Genomic DNA, 24289 nt, shown 5'->3' with positions numbered 1-24289 from the left:
GTCATTGACATTTCCCATACATCTTTAGTAAAAGACATATGATCCTTTGTGTCTGGGTAAAATAGAAGTGGGGGGTTTAATGTCTACCTTGTCAGCAGCTGACAGTCTGGTCCATGGCTTGTCTGCACGTCTGTCATAGTCCTGAGCTTTGGCCACTTCCACATAGTCGCTGAAACGGATCAGAATCTTCCTGTCCCGCAGCTCATCCACGGTTGGCCTCTGGTTGAGCTGCAGCAGAAAGGCGATTGGTTAGCAAAGGTCAAAGAAAACTATAAACATTAATGCTTTGTACATTTGCTTTAATCTGTCTTACTTTTCTGTTGAGCCGCTGCTTTATTTCCCTCCTCTCCTCCTGCTCAATCTGGTCATTTCTCTCTGTTGAAACAAAACAACAAAAGATTAATATCACAAACTAAAGTGAATGACTGAGGAGCATCCACAGGAAATATGTACACTTCCTAAAACACCCCATTATTGTAACAAAGACAGCTCTTCATTCTCTCAGCAGAAAGACGTTTAGAGGCTATAGAGTGAAACCAGAGCGGGTCCACTACATTCAATGTCAACTTCCTTTCATTTTCATCCTTTACCATTTTTTTTTTAACAAAAAATGTATTTATTATATTAGTGGATTTTGTTGCTGTTATGCATCCTTTTCATAGTTGTTGTCAGAGCGGGAGCATGTTGCTGCAGTGGAGGATGAGGACAGCTGCTGAGGGTTCACAGGTGCCCAACACACCCAAGAGACCCAGATCAGCACAAAATGTGGGTCTCTCACATGGTCGTTTCATAATGTTTCTGTAGTGACGACAGCAGGAACGCAATGCCATACGTTCCTACATATCAGCTACCAAAAGCTCATATGTTTTTCCTTCACAAGTTAGTCTGCAGAACCTGGATCAAATAATATGACATGTCCAGAATTATTGTAGAATCTAATAATCTAGATCCATACTAATTGGTAGCCATACTACATGCAAGTAAATTAAAAAGCACCAAATTGCTTTGCCTTAATCTGGTTTAAAAGTGAATGTGGCAGTTTAGGTCCAGAAGTTGCAGTTTGTAAAGTATTTTCTTTGTTCCTTTTTTTCTTTGTCTTTGGTAGACATGTTGTTTTTCACTCCCAAATAAAAGTATTCTGAATGTTTAGATGATAAAAATGAGGCTCAAAACCAAGTTGAGAAAATATTGGATGGTGTATGTGTACATTGGAAAAATTCTGGAATACTCTGTTTGAATTTGTGTCATACTTTTTTTCAAAAGGGAATTGATTTAAAATTATAAGATTAAAACAAAGTTCTCCAGTTATTTTTTTTTATTTATATGGTCTATGGAAAATGAAATAACTCAATTGTTAAAACACTAAATAAATTATAAAGCACACTAGGAGGAAGTGGAAAATTATTGTCATGGTATAAAGTTTAGTAACCTTTAAATAAATAGTAAAAAATAATAAAAGATTTCAGCGTCTTTCTGAAAACATTTCTTAACATGTTTTCAGAACTATTCTGTCCTGGGTGTGACGGTATGTGTCCAAGTCCGGGGTACTTACGCTTTAAGATGTTCCGGCTCTCCAGCTCCTCCACAGCCGGTCTCTGGCTCAGTCGCCTGCGGAAGAACACCAGAATTACGTTCTGGACCATCCTCACACCCGACAAGTTGTTCAGCCTCTCCGCGAGCTAGCAGCACTGCTGCCGCGCTGTGAGCGCGAGCGACCGCCGGGAGCCGCGCGACCACTTAGCGAACAGCGGGTCCCCACCGCGGCTTCTTTCTCTACTCCAGCATTTTAAACTCCACATCGGGAAGAAAAAGTCCGGCTGCGCGTGAGACAGCACCTTTCCTTGCCGAGAAAGTAAGAGCGACCCTTTCCCAAAGAAAGCAGAACAGGTTGAGTATTCCAAGCAGCAGCGGAGGAGTGGCGGTGCCGAGCAGACTGACTGCCTGACTGGGATGCTGCGCTGCTTCGCTGCCTGGTTTTCGCCACATGCTCGAACGGTGAAGAGGGGCGGGGGGGCAGGAGATTCTCCTCCCTCACACACGCGCGCGCACAGGAGTGCACATTGTGTTTCTGATAAAACTGACGGCATCCTGTCACACAAAATAATAGACAGGAAACGCAGCAAAACAACACATAGGGAAAAAAAACCTTCACAGATTAAAAAAAAGTTAAAATATTTAGTCAAACAACAATGTATTCTGCTCTTGCTTATGTGATCATGCTTATGCATTTGGCCAGTCCAAAATCACCCCAAAATTTGGATTTATGCAGTTTATATCTAAGCAGACTAGAATAAGGATCAGTGTAGAAATAAAATGCAGACATGGATGGAAGTGCAGAAAAATATGTTTTGAAGGGGGCTAGGAAAGTAGGTGTGGTTGTGTGGCAGAGTTGTCGTCTTGCAATCGGAAGGTTGTAGATTTGATTCCAGCTTTCTCCTGCCATATGTCGATGTGCCTCTGGGCAAGGCACTGAACCCCAAATTGCCTACCGGTCTGCGTATGAATGTGTGTGTGAATGGGCGAAGGTGACTCTAGTGTAAAGCGCTTTGAGTGGTCAAAATGACTGGAAAAGCGCTATATAAGTTCAGTCCATTTACCATTTAGGGTATGAGTTGCTCCCTAAAAAGTCTTTAACAGTTTCCTTAAGAAAGACAGGGTAACCCAGTTCTGGTGCCGCCAAGTCATTCCAGTACTGTGGAACCAAACAGAAGAGTCTGAATTCCCTTGAGATGTTCCAGTTCAGGTTTGATCAGTCTAGTATGTTGGATGGTGAATTACAAATGAAGTTCAGTCTGGGCTCATGCAAAAATACAGAAACACAGAAATAGTGAAAACTATTTCTAGTTTACTACTGATAAAATTAAACCACTTTTATCAGTTTGCCAGTAAACTGATAAAAGTAGTTTATCAGTATATCAGTATAAACTACTTACTGATAAACTAAAAGTAGTTTATCAGTTTACTGATAAACCCTGTTTACCAGTTTACCTTAAAGATCAGTATCTTTATACTGATCTCATAAAGTCATTAGCAGCTAATAGTTAGCTGTTCATCTGTTAATAACTTTTTACTGATAAGTAGCAGATAGATTGATATAAAATATTTGTAATTTGTGTGATAGCTTCTTCAATGCTAATGTAACCAATTAGTGTTGCCCAGCTTGACAGAACTTTAACAGGTTATTATGTCAATACGAAAGAAAAATTCGTGAACATCTTCCTTTACAACTTCAAAATAAGAGACTCAAATATGGGCATTCTGAAAGCTGTTCTTGATATATAGATTATTGTTCTTGTTCCATACAGTACATAATGTATGTGCTGTTTAACACTGTAGAAGTTGCCCATTTTAATGTCAGAACTCTGGTAAAATTGATCTACAAAATGGTTTCAGCTTGCTTAACCTCTTCACCAGATGAAGTCCCTGTACAGTTTGTACCAGACACCCTTGTTACACAGTGGGTATTTGGTGGATTTCTGAAGCAAAATGCAAAAATGTTATCATTTTGTTACCACTTTGAAGATTCTATCAGATGTTACCCAATGTCTGAAAGGGGCATCCGATTGAGTGAATGTAAAACAGCGACTCTTCCTGCACTGGCCAAGTTTAAATGTACTAATATGCTGCTGGACAGCATATGACAGCTTGGATAAACTTCTGTGAGATTACTGGAGTTAAATAAAGATAAAAAGTCACGACTCAATTTACAAAATGGGGGAAAAACTCATACTAGAATCCGCCTTCCTAATTCAGCAGAAGGGAGTTAGATCATAGTGTAATAAACTGAGCTGAGATGGAGCCGTGATTACCACCACCACAATGAGAGGAGCTGAAGGTGCAGGCTGAAAAATGTGATTGTATATTACCTGGGAACACAGTGCAACACTCAGAAGGATATTCTCCCATCTTTTACTCTGCACTGAGGCTGATTTTTTTAAATATATACCTGTATTCACAACTTGGCAAAATGACACTATATAAAACTTCCAGCCCTCTGAAACCACCAATTTGGTTTTGTTAATCGGAAATATGGAGAAGTGGCCGTGTTTATGTGGGTATATTCCTACACTTTAGTGCATCCATGGTGTGTTTCGTGGCTCCAACACATTACACAGGCTGTTTTTTTTTTACAATGTTCAGCATTACCACTAGATTCCTGGTGTTTTCAGCTTTTATTGCCACATTATGGGACTGAATGCTGATGAGTGTGAAGCCAGAACGGAGCCCACTCAACAGACATCTATTAGATCTGGCCGTGAATATCTAAATCTAGTGTTCTTAAAAAACAAAGCCGATCGTGTTTTGTAGTCTGCACAATGATTTAGCATTTCTCATCTTTTTTTTTCTTTTTTTTTTTTTACATACGCTTATCTCTTGAATAAAAATTCTTATGCATCTAAAATATGATCTAAGCTCACAGATTTAAGACAAAGAAACTTCATTCAACAGAAAACAGTTTCTTATTTTTATAACCCTTACCAAAGGTTGTGACACATAAATCATGACTGAATCAAATACAAGAAACATATTCTTCATGATGGGAGTGGGTAGCGTCGTTGGGGTGAGGGATGCCTAGATGTTACTCCTTTAACTGTTATCCTGGCCATTAGCTTCCTATGCAATTCTGTTCGATTCTAATTTTCCTTTATGTGTGACATTTCAAAGGTTCTCTTAAAATTTGTATGGCAATTGGATGCAAATATACCTAGTAACTTACTTTATGTTCACTTACCGAAACGTGAGTTCAAACTATGAAAAAGACAACAAAGGTCTACAACATTTGGCCTAAAGCCTTGTGACCAATGAAAGAGTGGAAGGTATCTAGAGTGCATGTCTATAATAATCTCCCTGCCCTGTGATGGCTTCAGCTGTGACTGGGATTACTTGTGGCTTAAAAAACAAGACCACAGACATGGCAATACTCAAAGCGAGTCAGTGTGCTAAATGAAACACAGCCAGAAAACATTTCAGGTCAATAAGATTTGCCTCCGTTGATGGAGAGAATCAAAATCAGTTGCGGCCAGAAAAGCTGGATCAGAAGTATGTTACATCAGGAAATATTACTGCTGTGCTTTAAAAGCATCTAACAAAAACATCACAAAGGCAAGGGTGAGTCAGTAAGATTTCAAGTTGGCCAACAAATGGGCAGTAGTCACAGTAGTCGTGAGGCATCGATCTGTGCCTCACGAGTCCTCACCACTCCGCTTGGCTGGATTTAAAAGTTTCTTGCCGGTTAGAGAACTCACCAGCATGTCAAAGCAATGAGCTGTTTCCGAGAGTAGGGTTGATGAAAATGTCAGCTCATCAAAACTGGAGGAGAATGGGATGAGTTGAACACTGCTGGCCTGTTAGTGCTCACCCAGACATGTCCTAATCTCTCACTCCTAACTCTACAGTGACAGAGTCTGAGGTCGACAGTGTCACAGCCGGATGTGGATTCAGAGTGAATCCAGGGTGGCCCGGGGGGATGGGACAGTAGTTAGGGGGAGTTGTGCCAAGGATTGCACTCAATGGAACTAAACTTCTCAAATAGTCAACCAGATGCTGCTTATTTAGGAAATTCAGCTCAGTTGTACTCAATTATTACAGAGTTACATTCATGTGAGACTGTAGGTCAGGAAATGTGGTGTGCCTTTCTTCCTTACTTTACTCTTAAATGTCAAGATACAAACAACGGTCTTGATTCTTGCTTCTACATTGTATAATCTTTTCAAAGGCTTATTGACATGAAACTCTGGATCAATGTCTTATCTAACCAGTTTGTGTCCAAGGTTTTGGCCTTTGCAGTAGGTCTGCAGGTCAACTGAGAGATTATGTCTGGATGTTAGCCCTCCCAGAGGGAGCACCGTGTGAAGGTGGCAACCTCAAACAGCAGGCTCTGGCTTCTGACACCACAGGAGGCTGATGCAACATTAGCCGGCCGTTAGGTTGCTGTTTCCGAGGTATAACTTCTCATACAGAAAATACTTCAGGTGGTTTTGGATAGATTTCCAAATCCAACATGGCACAGACTTAAAGAGACAGCTTAGAACATGTTCTGGTACATGTGAAGATTTTTGGTGTCATAACTCCTTGCCTTGCATTGGTGTAGGTTATGATTAGGCATATATTATGACATGAAATTATATCTTTCAATCTTCATGTAATATGAAAAAACTGATACATTATTTAAAAAATTAATTCCATATAGTATTTACCCTGTAAGAAGGACAAATAGATACATAGACACTTATGCCTAAGAAAAATAATAGAGATGAGAACCTGTTAATGTTGAATTTATGGATGAGTCAGTGTTTTTTTTGTTTTTGTTTTTTTTTTTTTTTTTGTCTTTGTTCATCGGTGCCTTCATATTGTTCAGTTAATCATATATTGAACTAAAGAGTGTTTGGATGCTTTTCTTCTGCTCACGCTGAGCTTCAAGTTTTAAAATAATATTCAGAAACCATGTCTTAGGGTAAAACATTCTACATAGTAGTGATAGATAAACTACTGCAGAATGATCAAGGTATGGTGTAGTAAGTAATGGTAAGAGCGGTGATCTTCTGAAAGTCGGAAACCAGAAGTACAATTTTCCTTGTAACATTGCTGCTTGCTTAAAAACAAGAATTTAGGAGGTAAATATGTATTTTTTATTTCTTAAACAATCCAGTAATTTCATCTGGTGTTCATTTGGAGAGACAATCATGTGGTCACTATTATTAAGCTAACACAAAGATATTATTATGAGCTATTAACATCCTATAATCCACCAACTCCAATTATCAAAATCATTTTTTGACAGTGAGATGGGCACAGCAGCTGCAGTCTGTTAATATGTCAATGGGACTCAAGTTTCTGACAAGGCATCCAAGTGTGAAGTCTTATTTCTGCTAATTAAGTACAATTCGAGTCACAGTCCCTTTTATAAAAAGGTGCTTTTAAAGCAAAAATATCTGGTGCATACTCATCAAAAACAGCAAAAGGCAGCATTACATTTCCTGTTTTAAAGATTGTATTACACAGGTATCAGGTATCTGTAAAGATTCAGTTAGGTTCCTAACAAACTTCCAGAAAACTGTAAAACAACTGAAACACTGAATTCCTAAAAAGCACCTATTTAGAGCTGCTTTTGAAACACAATAAATGGAACATTTAACCAACATATCTGATGTGAACTGATCGTTTTAAGCAAAATGCCAAGTAAGTTACTGCTTTTCACAACTGTTAACTGTATGACATGTTTATGAAGTAAAGCACTCTGAACTGCCTTGCTGCTTAAATGTGCTAAACAAATAAATGTAATTGACAGACTGACTAATCTTACTGTAGTAATCCAATTATATTTTTTTAGCGAATAGTAAAAATGAGCTGACCAGTAATGGTTCATAGCTAACTGTAAATGTTATGACGACAATACTTCCAACATACAGTATTTGTTCATTTATAGAACACAAGTCATGGGTTACATCCCTGACTGCTGCTGGTTAACCCTTATTTGGGAATGGTTGGGAAGCAGAGGGAAACAAACAATGCTCTGAGTGGGCGCCAAGGCTGAGAGACTCTGACATTTCAATTAGAGGGTTCTTGCAGTGTGATCCCTCGAATAAAAGACATTGTACAATTCTAATTGCTACTTCTGGGACAGGGATGGTGGCAACATATAATTTGAGGATTTTACTTCATGCCATGTATGTACAGGCTGTCTCATCCGGCGCTCGCCTCCCTCCAACCGCTCCACAGTACAGTATCTGCCAACTCCAAGTCTGAAATTGGAATGACGCCCAGTTGTGATGTTGCTCACCATAACAGGACCAAAATGGTCTCTGGTGACACCACAGTCGTCATGATTACGAAACATGTATGATGTAATGTATATCTGGCATAGGTAAAAGGTTATGGAACTTGCAGGCAACTTTGAGGCATACACCTTTTTAGCAACTGCTATTATTCCCAACATAGACAGTAGACTGTAGTGTTAAAAGGATCTGACTTTCAAAACTTTTCATTCACTTTCATCACTGTGTGGAGTGGTGGTCATGTGATAAGCAGCAATAAGGCTCTTCATCTGAAGCTACTGTGTTTATTGTAATGATATTGATGGTACCTTCTGGGACTGCAGATGAAAACTAGCCCTAGCCATAATATATGGATAACAAAAACAACAATCACCAACTGGTTGCACTATGTGATTTTTAAGAGTATCCCAGTAAAGCGGACTAAAAATAAATGCATCCCGCACTTTTCTGATTTTTCATGAAAATGAATGACTTTGCACTCTATGGTCAATCCCACTCACCAGCATGCAACTTCTCTAAGCAAAAGTTTGTTTTTAGTAACTTTGAACAAAGGACTGTAGATAACATTATCTGCATTCTTGATCAGTAAATGCACTGCAGTTGGAAAAAAAAAACAAAAACGTCCACAAGCCAAAAAAACAAAAAGGAAACCAGCATCTCTATTACAAGATAGCTTCTTTTTTTTCACCTTGCACAGCACCCAATTGTCCTTTTGGTAACACTTCGTATGTTTCATAATAAATGTTTTGAGCCCGGACATTGTTATGTACATTCACCTTACAGTTATGAAAGCAGAGCACTCAGGCATTTGGGATTTTGTGGGAACTTTTTAAACCGCATAGGATACGTAAGAGGGAGGGTGACCTCTTCAGAGCAGGAATTAATATTTCATCTGGGGTGAAACAGATTACAAAACTCAGAAATACAGCAGCTTGTCACCATGTGACAGACTTAGTTGCCTAGAAACTGCCATAGTGGTAAATACGCTTGATCGAAATAATACTGTAAATGATCAAAATGTGTTTAAATTGCTTGAGTTTAAATACTTGATCTTTGTGTAACACTATCTGAGCACAATATGCTTGAACACTGACGGGAGAGCAAAACCCCAGCTCTGGTTCAGCTTCTGGGACTGGAATTCCTCAATGCTCATACAGCCATCCTCCTTTAGTCAGCTGTTGTGTGGGCCGAGGGTTTCAGAGTTATTTATAGCAGTCCTGGACAGCTGCTTCACACAGCCAACTTCTGTTGTCAGCAGAAATAAGTCCCTGGACCACAAATATCCAATCATTGGGTCCTTTACAGGCTTACCAGGTACCTGACATCGTCATTGTCACTGCTACTTAAATGTCTTTTCTTACTTCATATATAATCACTATTGTCTCAGTAGAACATACAGTTCTGGCTAGAGGCTTGCATGCATGAGCAAGAGTCAAATTCATTTGTGTTTTTTATTTTGTATTTGAGTCGTACATTTCTCATTCAAAATAAGATCATTACATCTGCACAATTTAATGAAATGACAATATCATTATATTGCAATAACATTGCAATAACATTATAAGGTCTTATAGATTTACATTTTCTTCTTTTCTTCAGCAATTTGCATAATCCAGTTAGCGATTATTTCATTAGTGGATTCATCACAAATCATTGTTTCAGCCCTACTGGGAACGTGCAAAAACAACATATTCAACATATATTCTGCAGAGTTAATGTCAATTCTTAGCCTCCACAGGCTAATGACCTGCTAGCGGAGGGTGATTACTTCACAGCATACATCCTTATTTAAAACAGATCTACAAAATATAAAATGTAACTTCTAGAAAAAATTCTAGAGATGTATTTTACCTCTCATCAAAAAGGTTTCTTTAATTCTGAAAATGGGTTGAAAAAATTTTTCTTAGAAGTTGGGGTCAGTAAAATGAATCTGACTGGGCCATAAAGGTCACTAATAGGGCAGCTAAAGTCACCAATACATCCACAGGTTCACTTCTGGGACTGTTAAGGTCACATCATGACCTTAGGTTCCCTATTAAGGCTGTGATAAGAAAGCCCTACAGAGAAATGAAGAAGTGTTTTAGAAAAAAGAGGTGAAATGTCTTCAAGAAACAAGACATTCTCTAAAGGATATTGGTACTTTTCAATTCCTAGTGTGTCATGATTTTACTAGATAAAAAAAAAGTTATCACTTGTAAAAGTAAGAATTGGGTGTAGAAGTTGGAACGATCCTTGAACATCCTGACCAAAGTCATTTCATCTGCCAGACTTTGGTAAAGTGGTTTCAATCATCCTCTCTTAGGCCAGTCATGGTAACAAATGCTGCTGGATGATTATCTGACCAAGTAAAAAATATGGTAATGGTGTGATAATGCAAGTTTATCCTCTCTAAGATCAATACACTTCAAATTATAACAAACATTTAACACAAGAACTGGAAGACATTTTAAATACTGTCACCTTCCTATAATAATGGAGTACATCTTTTTTTTCACAAGCGATTTTTTTTGGCCAAAAGTTTTTTGGGGGTTTTTTGCTAAAATTTCTTTTGGCAAAAATGACTTCAGCCATTATTTTAGGAAGGTAACAATATCCAAAATAAATAAACATGTAGCAAAGTGAAAAGAAGCAACTCTTCTAAGCAGAACAATCAGGGATTTTTTAAATTGCTCATTAGATGGACAATCTTCAGCCTCTTACCGCTTCCCAGAGTATCAGTTGGGTTGCAGAAAGTATCTGCTGTCATGGCGATTTTACATTTATATAACAATGCCTTTAGCTGAGTTTACAAACATGAGTTCTCTCACAAGAGCCATAAAGCAGATGGAGGGGTTTAGGGGTTTTTAGCAATGCAGTAAAGATGAGGCCAACTCCACAGAGGAATCCTGCAGGCAGAATGGGGCGAGCTCAGCTGTGACGTAGACAGGCCATTGATTATGGGTGCAGATGCACCATTTGCACTGCTAAATTTAGAAGGTGAGGGTTCCCTTCTGCTGTTGCAGGGCTCGCCCACTGCTCTGCATTCTGCTGCAGAGCAGCACACTGAGGCAACATAGGCCAGAGCAATGTGTCAGCTGCTCAACTGGGCTTCACAATAGGAATATATGTCAGCGGGGCATCATCTTTAATATTAAAAACTAAATGCATGCATTTGTTGATTGATTCAATCAAATACAAAGCGTCTCCAAGCTATTTATTAGGCTGAGGGAATGCTGCAAAGTCAACATGATGCAGTCATCTGGGCTTTCTGAGAAAGCTTTTACAAACTGCTGCTTGATTGTCCATATTCTGAATATAATAGTGGGAATTTATCATATTGCTTATCATTTATTGTGATAAATTTGTTATTGTGATAAGAATTTAGACTTATAATTTTCACAATAAATTCCAATTAATGTATTTTTTTTAAATCCCAAAACTGTCAGTATTGTTGGAATTGCTATTTCTTCCACTGTCTGTTCATTAAGGGTATCAACAAAAAAACAAAAAGTTCAAAATATGATTAAATGCAGTTACTGTTTACAAATTTACTGATACAAATCACATTTCTTTATGTGGTTACTGTCCTAAAGAAACAAATTGTGTTTTTTTATGAAAAGTATTGGTGGGGATGATTGTTGTGTTGTCTTTAAATAGGCAATATTGTCATCATAATAATATCATATCATGATAAAACTAAGTTTACCTCCTAAACAGGACTATATGTGATCTGATTCAGACTAGGCTTTTGTACAAAACTGAAATAAATTGGAACGATGTAGCTTGAATCTGAACCAGCAATAATAATTCATATGAATAGATATGAATGAAACAGATTGGTTATATAAATAAATCAATCTGACTTAAGTGGAACTCATATATTCCATTGTCAATCACAGAGTCACTGGGGAAGCAACGTCAAGTTTTTCCCTAATTCGGAAAAATGCAGCAAATTACGTTTATAGAAACTCTTACTGCAAGCGAGCTTCCTTCAATAATCAATACACTGTATAAACACATCTCAGTCTTCTGAATGTTTATCAAACTGAATCATGAAAGGCCTAAAGATTCCCAACCCCACTCCATATGATGCCATGTGATGCTCTGAACTACCCAGATAAACTGCTCAATTGAAATCTGAAATTTATTTGAATTGCTCACCCAGAGATTTAAAAACAAAGATGTTCTCTTAAAAAAATCTAAGTTTTGTTTGAGTAAAATGAAATAAAGTCGAAGGAAATTTTTTGTCTTTATTAGCAGATCAAATTACTAGAAGCCACTTGTTTCAAAATGTTGCATCAATAGCTGTTTCCATTGTCCATATGATTGTGCAACTTGACATGTTGAAAATAAAGTTGCTCAAAAGAAATGCACTAATTTTGAAAAATCTCTTGTTATTGATATGTTTTAGCACTAAGATCTGGTGGGGTTTTTCTTTGCCGTATTAAAATTTTTTTCACATCACACAAGTCACAAAATGCTTCCACGTAGAAGAAGCCAACAGGAAGTAGTTTGAGGCATGGCATATTTTTCAATGACTTATTGAGTAACTTAATTGCGTTTCTGTTTTTCCCACTTTTTAAACTGATTTTCAGAACTTTACGTAAACATCAACAAAAGCAAATGAAAACAACTCATCCCAAATAAACAAAGAACACTGCAGTATTTACGTGAAAATAGACATACAACCTATATACACAAAATACAGATATTCCCGGGTATGGTAGAAAGTAGAGAGTCCTCATACTATCAAAGGTCAGCAGAATGAGTGACACATTTAATGTAAAAAAATAAATAAATAAAAATTGAAAAGGGTGAGGTGGTCAGTTCTTATTTCCAGTTGATATCAAAGTCTGTGTAAGAAAGATTGCAGTGGGTTCCACATCCTTCAGAATTTGTCTGATTTTTAATGAAGATGAATCAGTTTTTCAACTGGGATTAAAGTAGAGATTTGTGATCTGGAGCATTATTAACAATAAAGGACGGGGTCAGGAGGAACTGCTAACTAACGATCTCTTGCATCATCAGATGAACCGATTAAATGTGCCCCTATGTGTTTTGCCTTTATGACATAGATCTGAAGCATCAGGGAACATCCTCCAAAGGCGAACGGGTCTAAAAATAAGTTTGGTAGAAGAATTTAAAGTTCTGCTCATGTATAGAAATCAAAGTGCATTTGGGAAAGACTGTGTTTCGTATTTAACCTTAACACCACAATTGCAAAATTGTGTTTTTCGGCATTAGTGGAGTATCATCAAAGTTTTACGCACATTTGTAATGGAAACACAGCTAGTAACGTAAAGCTAAATGCTAAATCAGATGAATTCCCTGATACCCTGCTTTCCGTTTGGTGTGCTCACAGAGGATTGTTGCTTGGCTGTAATTTAGGTTGTTCTGTTCCTGGAGCTGCACAGACAGCAGTGCAGCTACTTGAACCTAAAACAGGACAATTAGTTCCATCCGCCTCCACAAACATGGCTCTGCTGTGTTCTGTCAGCGTGACACAATCAGTATGATTCATGCAGAGGCAACACAACCGCTGGGACAGAATGGATGTTTAGAGAGCGGCTACCAGGGGGGCTCGTCATGTCCGCTGGCAGACCACAGACGTCAGCGGTATGCCGCCGCCTCCCAAAAACAATGGCGCGCCTTAGCTGTACTTAGCAGTGACTCAGTTCATGTTAATACCTCAGTCCTGCAGTCCGTCACTCCACGAGCTGAGAGGCCAACACCTGGTGAGTTCCAAAGCAACACTCAGCATGGGACAGTGGTGAGCAACTTCTACTGTTCAAGCTACACAAGAGCAAATGTTGCTTCCCCTGAACTGTCAATTTCAGGCCCAATAACATCCAATACATTTTCAAAGAGGATTGTTCACAAGTCAGTTGAGCAAATAAAATAATTCTAAGCCCTTAATATCCTGAAGATATGCAGAGAAAACAGCCTGGGATCATAAAAGAGCTATCTTTAACTTTATTGGCAAGACTGATAAACATTTGGTCAAAACTATAAATAGCATCTTTTACTATATAGCTACATGAGAATCTCTGCATTCTTCAGTGGGACTCTGTTACAGAATGAAAAACATTTGGTAACATCGCCATCGGCCCCCACTCTCGCAATTTTAACTCTCGACTGAACAGTGAGAAGGTTTTACACCCCAACGTTAATATGCATCACACTGTAAATTTACAGTAACTTACTGGCAGCAGGGTTGTCAGTCAGTTACTGTAATTTTTACAATAAAGAAATTACAGTAACTTTACAGTAACCTTACTGTAATTTTTTACAGTAGCCTTACTGTAATTCTATTAGTTTTACTGTGATTTTATTGCAGTTTTACTGTAATTTGTATTACTATATTACTCTAATTTGATTTGTGTTACTGTATTTTTTTTTTAAATAGTAACAGTAAATATATAACAAGGTTACTGTGATTCCATCACATTTTTATCATAATAAAATTATAACGGTCCTGTAGTAGAATTACAAAGAGTTGTTATTTTACAGTAGTTCATGAAACTGCATACTTTGCTAGATTTTAGAAGTTTGAATGTGAACTTGCAACTTAATTTGCCAAACTCAAATGATATGATCTCTCCTAATACAGTATATATATAAAATATATTCCTGTTCTTATTACATCTTGAGAGTGATAACAGAAACTCATCAATGGTTTCTTGACCAATGAGGAGCGATGTCACAACTAACACAGCAGTAATGCAGCACAGCATGAGCAACAGCCTGTCACCTCTGACCTCTATCCTACCCAACACTGTGTACACTCTGTCCGTATCCCTGCTTCATCTAGTCACATTGTCCTTCCATGACACAAAATTGATCTCTTCCTGTTTTTATTACACAAGGCTAATCAGCAGCTCGGTTTACATAAGCTGCGTTTGGGATGATAAGTGTATCATATAATGAAGGAATAACATTCCTTGTTTATGTTGTTTAACATAATATTAAACAACTGAGCTTAGGAAGTTTTTTCAGGGAAACCCTGAGAAAACAACCCAGTATGTGACTAGAAGGACAAAATAAAACAAAAATAATCTAACTGAATGACTTCTCAGTTTTATTAAGTACTGATTTGTGGCTGTGAGCATTTCCTGGCACATGTTCACTTATTGACATCACAACTCTCCGCAAGCTTCATTTGTTGATCCCACAGGGTAAAACTACAACACTCAGGTCACACTAGGCCTACAAATTGATCATTTCCTTCATGTCCTCTCATTTAAACAGGCAAGTTGTCACTCACATAATATGGTGCTTTCAGAACAAGCTAAAGCTCAGCAGGTTCAAACAGAATGTGCTTGTATCATCTGTTGCTGTTGGTGTTTTCTGCTTGCTTTCACATTATCTTCACATATTTTAAAAGATTAGGAGTAAACACCAATACACTTCCCTGATAAAGAAATTACTGACCATATGATCTGTCAACGGATCGCATCAAACCTTCGGTAGCACACAGACATTCAAACCACTTTTAAACCGCCAGAGGGAGCTAGCTTGAAGATGCTGGCCACAAGCTAGTCCTTGTGAATTTAAGTAAGAAATGCAATTTCCTTCAAGTCTGCAATATTTTTATTCCTGCTCTTTGCTCTGTTTTCTGCACTGGAATCACAAATCAAATTGCATTAAAGACATGTAGGAGTAGTTCCTGTCCATCAAGTGTAGCACACACACACGCACGTGTGCACACACACATGCACACACACATGCACACACACAACAAAGATTATTTCTGTATTTTCACCTAGAAATGGAGTTAGTCTGTTTCTGTCTAAAGGCCAGTCTCCATTTAGAGCATGTTTTCAGTGAGCAGCTTGTTGAGAGACTCTGGAACTGCAGAACATATAAATTGTTTACAAACGCAAAGTTAAAAGTGTGAGGCCAAAAAGTTGACACACCTCCTAATTTTCTGTTCAGCAGACATCTATTATGCATTTCTGAAAATTATGATGTAATTGTTACATTTTTCATGTATAAATGCTGATGTTGAAACTAAACGTATGCTTGCATAGCCAGTCTTTGTATTATCAGCAGAAAAACAGCCAAATCAAAGTCCTTGTAATAAGAGCACACAATGACAAATCCGATCACACTGCTCTGTTCAGTCTATCTCAGCATTTCAGAAAATCCCTTTCCTCACTCCAGGATTTATCCTGCAGCAGAAAGGCCAGTAGTAGAAAGAAAAAAAAAACTCGGAAAGCTGCAGACTATTAACAATGAAATCTTTGTCAACGTAAACCTGCATTCCGCGCTAAATATCACTCAAAAGCAACACAGACATCTGCATTATGATTATGATTACAGTTCTTTGTCCAATTACCCATCTTTAAAAGATGCCAATTCTGAATTTAGGCAATACAAATTATTCTTGTCTGAAAAGTTGCTAAACGTGGTGACAAAGTTGTTAAGTTGTAAACAGTGGGGTGGCTACTGTTAACCATGCAGGTGCAGGGTTAGGGTCAGTCAGACCTCTGAGGGCTGGTTTGCATTCATTTGGTTTCAAATGCAAGGATAGGCCGATTATCAATTTTCTTTAATTAAGGAAATAGGTGCACTGAGATCAATTCATCTCCATAAATTTAACTTCATATAAAAAACTATTATTATAAGTGTTATTTTCATAACTTTGTCTACTGTTTGTATTTAAAGAACATCAATAAATGTAAATTAGATGACATGATTAAAGCAATTACTCAAACCAGCTAGTGATATAGAAAATAATTTATTTTAATCATCATTGTTATCGTTATCACAACAGTATCACAATGTAGACAGTAATAAAATCCTGAGTCCATGACATCCAATCCTAGATATTATACTGTCGTATCATCCTAATCTTTGTAATCTTTGATGACTAAAAAAGTATCTGTGCTTATTCATGAGAACAAATATTCCCCACCATGCATTGCTATGAATAAGGAAAGAGTGAGTGCTTCTAATGGGGATGTTAGGTGTTACAAAAGGAAGACAAAAGCAGGTAAAATGTAGACAAACGAGCGATGTGATGTGAAATGAGCCGACATACATGAGGCGATGAGAGGGGTGAGGGGTCTGACGGTATGCTGAGCTGGGTCCACACACAGCGACTCACTTGGCCAGCTTCATCTCTATCTGCTGGCGGATTTCCTGTCGCTCTTGGTCGCTGCGCACCGGGAAGATGTTGCGGTCCTCCAGCTCCTGTTTGCTGGGCCTGTTCCGAAGCTTCACAGCCAGGAGCTCTTTCCTCATCCTGCGGGGGAGTGTTCCTGTTGAAGTTCAGAACACACTTCGGTAAGGGAATGGTAGTTTTCCAGCTCCACCATGGACAGATTTACAGGGAAGGCAGAGGGGGACAAAGCCGCCAGCCCACTAGCAGTAGCATTATGTAAAATCAACTTTTACGAACTTTACATAATTCTATAATGTTATTCCTTCTTCAAAAACATACCCAGTGTTGACTTGATTCATGCATCTTTGAGAAACACCTTAATCTCCATGGCAACTATTAATCTGTGTCCACCTGTCTTGGGTGGACCTAGGTCTGCCTTCGAAGCGTAGCGTCTCCTCCGAACTGCAGTTTCTAAGCCTAACAGAGCAGCCCTCCTTTCAATTCCCCCACTCAGCTCCTTCAGACTAGCCAGCAGCAATCAGCAAACACCTGATGGAACTATAATAAGCTGAGCTCATTATAGGAGCTGCTTCTCAGAGCAGCGCTGGTAAAAACGTTGTTAAAGGGTTAATGGAGGAGCCATGTTGTGATGACTTTCTGAAAGCAGAGCTTTACAAATAGCAGAGTTTCATAAAGAGGCAAAGGCCTAAATTTAAGGCATTAAATTACAAAGTCAAATTTCTTTTAAGTCATATTTTATATATACATCAATTGTATAAAAACTAAACGCAACATAGTTAATTGATTGTGCTATAAAATGACAGTATGTGCCTGGAGAACACATGATACTTACCTTGTAAATAAAAATCTATAAATTGATAATGTCCAACCAAAAAACAGAGGAAGAAGAGATTAATTCATCAGAAAAGCAGTGAATGAAAAGGCAAGTGCAGGACTGAAGGGGCTGTCATTAATTAGTTGCATTATGTTTTTGAGTTATGTCTTTCTAATCTTTTTTATTTAAAGCTGTTTAAAAAAAAAGAAAAAGAAAAAAATATATATAGTTTTTTTCCCCTAAATTCCATTCATTTAATATTTGTTCTCTAATTTCATGTGTTACAAAGTAAACTAGCATTTTAATTGCTCAAAGAAAAACAGACATACGTTTAAAAAACATCTATATAAATATGAAGTGTTTCTGACAAAAAACAATCTACTGGAAAAATATTAATTTAAAATCACATCAAAAAGATACATTGCAGTGCTAATAGAAAACATACAGTAGGTTCTTAAATGTGCTTTTGTTTAAACATGTACATGTTATTTAGGCTGAGGGAACTGCTGCCCCTGTAAAGACACAGACCCTTAATACTTCAGAAAAACTTACGGAATTTATTGTACAGGTTTCAAATATCAGCCACTAGATGTCAGTGGATCCAAACTGAACAGCTTTGAGAGCTTTGTACTGCTCATATCCTGTAATAAGCATCACCTCCTGCTTTACAGATACATTTGTTAACAAACCACATGATATTTAACCAAAACTTCTAGGGGTGTGCTGATCGATTAGCCACCGATCATGATCAGCGGATATCTGTGAAACAGTGCTTGATCAGTGATCGCTGATCATTGTCTCTTATTGCAATCACAAAAAACGATCACCTGCATCCCATACTTTGCAGTCTGCAGTGTGCAGCATCTCTCCCTCTTTCCTTCACACTGCGCAACAGAGCATCAGCAAATAAGCAATGTCGTGTGGAACTTCAACAGTCTGAGAGCGAATGGGGAAGTTTCCGTGTTTCAACAGAAAAATACCTTGGAGGTGAAGCACATCAAAATGCATCAGCACAACGAATCTCATAGGACATTTAAAAAACAAGCATTGACAGAGTTTGACTATATCGAGGTTCACTGCAGGTAAAAGATATCTGGAGCGATCAGACAGATAAAGCATCTCACAACTACCAACACTAACCTGAATGAGGATGACAGTCAAAAAGCTAAACAAATAACCGGAAAAGTAATTAAAAATAATAGGGCTAGTGGAAGAAGATTCTGGGTTCTTTTCTCACTGTTGGTCCGTGTACTGGCATGTTCAAATTTCACAGAAATTTCAATGTATTTCACTCAACCTAATGTCTAATGTCAGATCTAGAGAAACTCATCCAGGCGTTTATCTTTAGTCGCATTGATTTTTGTAACAGCATCTTCACAGGCCTGTCCAACAAATCAATGAAGCACCTGCAGCTGATCCAGAAGCTGCTGCTCGCGTTCTCACTAAAACTAGGAAGGATAGAGACATAACACCAGTTTTAAAATCCCTCCACTGTAGCTCAAAGAATTGATTTTAAAATACTGTTGTTAGTTTACAAATCACTGAACGGTTTAGCACCACAATACATCAAAGATCTGCTGTTGTTGTTGTATCAACCTTCCAGACCTCTCAGGTCTTCTGGTTCTGGTTCTGCTCTGCATTCCCAGAACCAGAACCAAAAGAGGAGAAGCAGCTTTCAGCATCTATGCACCAAAAATTTGGAACAAACTTAACAGTTTAACAGTTTCTGCCCCAGTCACAGTTAGATGCCCAGGAATTAGGCCACCACAGCAGATACTGACAGGAAGCTGGAGGTTCGTGCCAGGAAGTGTGCCATTCATCATCGCTTCTAATCTGCCTGCCATTCCCTGGCTGGAACGACCATCAACAAAAATTAGATTGCTTCATTATCATCTGGAACGGCGCATACATTTAGTTAGCTTTGTGTGCTATGCAACAGGGAGAAAGAAAAGGAAATATTAAGGCACAGCTCTGGTGCCAGCACACCTACCAGAGATTACCGACTCGTTCCAGCTGTCCTGGTCGCTGGCGTACTGATCCAGGCGACAGTTCTCCTTGTTCTCGTCCGACCTCTTCTTGCCGTCCATTTCCCCGAGTGACTCCCTCTCCATGCTGGACGTCCGAGATAGCCGGCCATCCGCTCTGCGCTTCGGGGAACAGCGGGCTTCCTTTGTCTGGAAACTGGTATCACATGTCACAAGATGGATCTTTCATTGTCATCTTTGGTAAAGCAGCAAAGGAAAAAAAACTGTTTTGATCAACGCGAAAACAATTAAAACCAAAAACTATTCAAATGCTGAAATGAAAATAAGCAGGAATGTTAAGCCTCATTCACACTCCATGATTTTAGAATTGTCGGCCGACTTTCAAAACCTGACAGACCGCAGATGAGCAGGAAATTGCAGGTACAACAGGTTTGATCATGTTGTCTTAAGGGGAAAATCGGGTTAACAGTTTGTGAGACAACCACAAATTGTTTTTTGGGTTACTGATATGAGACCAACCCAAAAACGGTGTACATGATTTTCAAAGTGTTTTAAATAAGTTTTTTTCACTTCAGATTTGTTCAAATGTAATTAACACGAAGCTCTGATTAAGAAGGAATGGGCAAAAACATCTCACACTTTTTGATTTTATTAAAAAAAAAAAAAACAGCAAAAATTACTTTCTAGAGAAATCTAAACTTGTGAACATTGTAGACACTTAACCCAAAAAGATCTGAAAATGTATTTAACTAAAAAATAAAAGTTTGCAGTAAAATTTATATCCTGAGGGGAAACAAATTCTAAAGAAGTCAGTTCTACAAAGTTTTGACTCCGAGAGAACTGAGCAAAAACGCATGACACACTTTCCAGACTTTCATTCTTAAAACTAACTGAAAAACTATTCATTGTTTCCTGTCAATTATGACAATTACAATTATGACAATACTGAAGTTTGTGGTTATGAAACAATCAAATATGGAAAAAAAGGTCAAGAGGTATATTCACATCTGAGACCCTGTATCTAGAACATTTTCAGTCATTAAATGAAAAACTTTCCCAAACTCTCATTCCATTTCAACACCAACATTAGGCTGACCTCTCCTGTCTGTGTTTGGTTGCCAGGGCACGATGCAGTTCCTCAATGATGCAGCTGGGGGGCAGTGGCTGGTGAAGGGCCCCAAGGTGCGGAGAGCCGGTGGGTGTAGAGATCCTGCCTCTCAGCAGGGATCCGTGAGGTTCTTTGGGGAGTGTGAAGTTCCTCGGTAATGTGGCGGGAGACTTTTTCACTGCAATTGGAGGAGTGCCTGAAGAAGCAAAATATCAGACACTCGTACCAGAACGCATGTCTGTCTGTTTGTCAAGGTCAACTCACCATCTAAGCTGCCCAGCCTGGTGAGCAGCTTGACAGGAAGACTTGGTGGAGGAGGGGTGCTGGCTCGTCTCTGAGGCTTGGCTGCAACTATATCCTGTTTCATCTCTGTAGCTTCTGCTGTTTCCATCGTCCGCTCCTCACTGGAGTCACTTAGTGACACGTTCCCATCTTCTGCATCTTCGTCCTCACCCCGATTGCTTTCTCCAGCCGCTTTCGGATCTTCTTCCAAATCTTGAACTGAAACGGGAGCAAAGCCTGGTTTGTTTCTGAAGTCTCTGTCTCCACCTGGTGGACCATCTCCTCTCAGGAAACTAATTTTACTGCGAACTTTTATTTTCTAGTTAAATATATCAAACACAAAAATCTCACTACAGTTAAAAGCAATTTATTTACAATCAAGTTATTATTCTCTATTCAATGTCCAGAATTTCAATTTCAAATGAAAAAAATACCTTTTTGATCCCAAAGAGAAATTAAATAACTACTCAAACGTGCTGGCACAAAGAGCAGCATAATTCTAGTCTTCTCGACTTCTTGCCATACTCCAAAGCCAGGCAGAGAATGTCTTCATGGAATTTGTTACTCGGTGTGTTATATCACCAATTGGATTTGGCTACAGTAGTGTGTAGGAAGTTGTTTCCAATGACCATGGAAACATAACTTTCCAAACATAATTTTTGAATTTGAAATTTCAAAAACCAATTTGTTAAATGGAAGCAAACTCCCGTTTCAACACTGGGTGGAGGTGTTTTTTTTGGCCATATTGAAATTTTGTCTATTTCACAAAACTGCAATGGAAACACTTTTTTCACATCACACAAGTCATGTGATCAACAACCAAATGTTTCTGCAAGGGGAAAGTGGTTGGAAGATGATGGTGCAGCATTTATTAATGTGTGATTTTAACTGTGTTTCTCTTTAAAGAAAACACTACAATTGAAAAATTGCGTTATATGAGCACAAGAAGTTGCAAAAGAGAACAGGCTTCTCATCATTAAGACCACTTTGAAAGTCAAATATGGGAACAAACTTTAAAGTTACTCTACACCTTCATTTGCTGATTCTAAACTGAGAAGGAAAGCAGTGATAACACTCAATAACAGGCCAACACACTGGTATAGTACCTCAACCCTAAACACCTAAACATAATAATTTTCTTCTTTAATTTTGGACTACCACCTGTAAGTCTATTGTATACAGTCACAATACAATGCATTAAAGTTTATGGCTAAAGAAAAGGGACCATGATGGATCTATATCCTAATTTTCTCTCTTATTTAAATGTAAAAATTGATTCCTGAAGCTTTGAGTTTCCCAATAAACACTCTAAGGTTTTCAGAGAAATAACTTCTGACAAAGTCATATTTGTGCCCTCTGTGACAGCTGCTGATTTCTACCTGCTGGGGCTTCTGAATCACTTCCCAGGTCCTCACTGGCACTGGCCAAGGGGGCCATGAGTTCCTCATCTCTGTCCTCGCTGTCTGACTGGGTCGGGGTGTCAGGATCCTCGCTGTTCCCCCCACAAGCGAGATCCGAGTCTGCGTACAAGCCATAGAAAGAACAGCAGTGAGCCTGTTTAGCAGTTGGGCATCATGTGGCTGAGCAAGTAGACTGTGATGAGCCTGGAACTGTTTGTGTGCATGTTTGGTGAAAGGGAGGGAGGGTTAATCTCTGGTTTTGCACCTGTTTCCATGTCCCCGGGGCTCCGCTTGATGAGCTCATCTCTCTTCTGTCGTACAGCTGCCTTCTTCTCAGCCACTGAACAACACAAACATTCATGAAAACTGGCCCAGAGAGCGTCTGGCAAAAAATGAGAGACCTTTAGCAAGAGCATGCTTCGTTCTTCCTCATCCTCCAGCCGATTCCCCAAAACGCAGGAGGAAACCAGAGTCTGTCTCACCGCTCACCTCCAGGGGGCCTCAGCTTCTCACTTTTCTTTTTCCTCCACTTCCATGGCTTGAAGATGCGTCCCAGGCTCGCCAGCTTGCTGTTGCGTCTGACAGGAGGCGTGCGGATTCCTGAGACCAGGCAGTCGGAGTGCAGCGCCCTCTGCTGGTCCATTACATCTACGACAGAAAACAGCTATTTTAAAACATGATGCAGACAAAACAATCAAGGGTAAAGTTGAAGCCTTCACAGCTTCTTTAACCTCTCCTAACATAAGTGGTTGAGTACTACGGCCATCATGTGACAGAGGAAAAAGCAGGTCGGTGGCTCTGAATACTTCATCCAGTCTAATTCCTGAGAGGAAGACAGAATCGCATTGTCTGCGCGTGACTCACATGGTTTCAGGGCAGACAGGATCTTCCCGGGCCAGAAATCCACTCACAATGGGATGCTTTGGAAAACGACATGGGAATAAATAAAATCAGCTTCAGCACAACTGGCTTCTCTCAGGATCAGTGTAGACATCTGCAGCTGGCACTTCTCACAGACTTGACTATTCTGGGAAGTGGCTGTATAACGTCTGTATGTGCCCCAATATTGAAATAAATTCTAGATCGGGTATTGGTGATAATTTGCCCCATCAATAAAGGTGGGTCTATTCAGTCAAATTCTATGGTCCATGGTCTGAGTGACGTTGTGCTTTATTTATTTAACATTATATTGACATTTCTATTTATTCTTAATTGCACTTTAAATTAGGCTTGTTGCAGCTTATGTTTTGACCAAGGCAGTCACCCCATTTTTGTCAGTTGCAATTTCTTTATCATTTATTTTACATTGGCTGTTATATTTGTAATTGCATTGACTGAACAAATTAAAATTGTGTTATTTTTACATGTTTGACCAAACTTGTGAACCTATCGGTGTATTAAAGTGTGATGTACTGGTGCAGAGTTACCACATAAATCTGTAATTAATTAATAAATCAATTCTGCACTTTTAAACCTCAGATATCTGTCTCAATATTGAAAGTGAAAAAAATGGATCAAGCATCACTAGACTTGACAGAATATTGTGTTTATTGGAGCTGTCCATCATTTTTTCAATAACAACAATAATAATAGTAAAAGTTAATAAAATACATACACTTTATTTAAGTGGTGTGTTTTACCAATTTCCTGAATTCTGGGTGAATGACGATCATCCAAAACCTACACTTACCTACTTTCGCAAACACCTGAAAATCATATTGGTAAAAAAAAAAAAAAAAAAAAAAAAGAGAAAGAAAAATGGTGTTCTAGCTGCCATAATTACAATCGGCAGGTCAAACTTTTTATAGATTGGCAATAA

The 24289-nt window shown here is 38.6% G+C and overlaps 1 protein-coding gene across 3 annotated transcripts in view; it reads right to left on the bottom strand.

The window, feature by feature from the left end:
- The window catches only part of phactr3b (phosphatase and actin regulator 3b), a 48802-nt gene that overhangs the window by 1772 nt on the left and 22741 nt on the right, over window positions 1-24289 (bottom strand). For 2 of the 3 annotated variants that reach the window (XM_055027058.1, XM_055027059.1), the window contains exons 2-11: window positions 22960-23118; window positions 22736-22810; window positions 22450-22590; window positions 21053-21289; window positions 20777-20984; window positions 19686-19876; window positions 16864-17017; window positions 1553-1608; window positions 314-375; window positions 88-228 (exon numbers count right to left, since the gene is read on the bottom strand). In XM_055027058.1, the coding sequence (XP_054883033.1) occupies window positions 88-228; window positions 314-375; window positions 1553-1608; window positions 16864-17017; window positions 19686-19876; window positions 20777-20984; window positions 21053-21289; window positions 22450-22590; window positions 22736-22810; window positions 22960-23118 (1424 nt within the window). Of the gene's footprint in view, window positions 1-87; window positions 229-313; window positions 376-1552; window positions 1609-16863; window positions 17018-19685; window positions 19877-20776; window positions 20985-21052; window positions 21290-22449; window positions 22591-22735; window positions 22811-22959; window positions 23119-23334; window positions 23391-24289 lie in introns of all 3 variants that reach the window. The other variant, XM_055027060.1, reaches the window with a different exon arrangement.

The sequence above is a fragment of the Poeciliopsis prolifica genome, unplaced genomic scaffold (assembly GCF_027474105.1).
Source record: "Poeciliopsis prolifica strain line A6 unplaced genomic scaffold, Auburn_PproV2 SCAFFOLD003, whole genome shotgun sequence".
NCBI classification, from domain to species: domain Eukaryota; kingdom Metazoa; phylum Chordata; class Actinopteri; order Cyprinodontiformes; family Poeciliidae; genus Poeciliopsis; species Poeciliopsis prolifica.
Note: the sequence above shows the minus strand (reverse complement) of the source record. Positions and strands in the feature narration are given on the sequence as shown.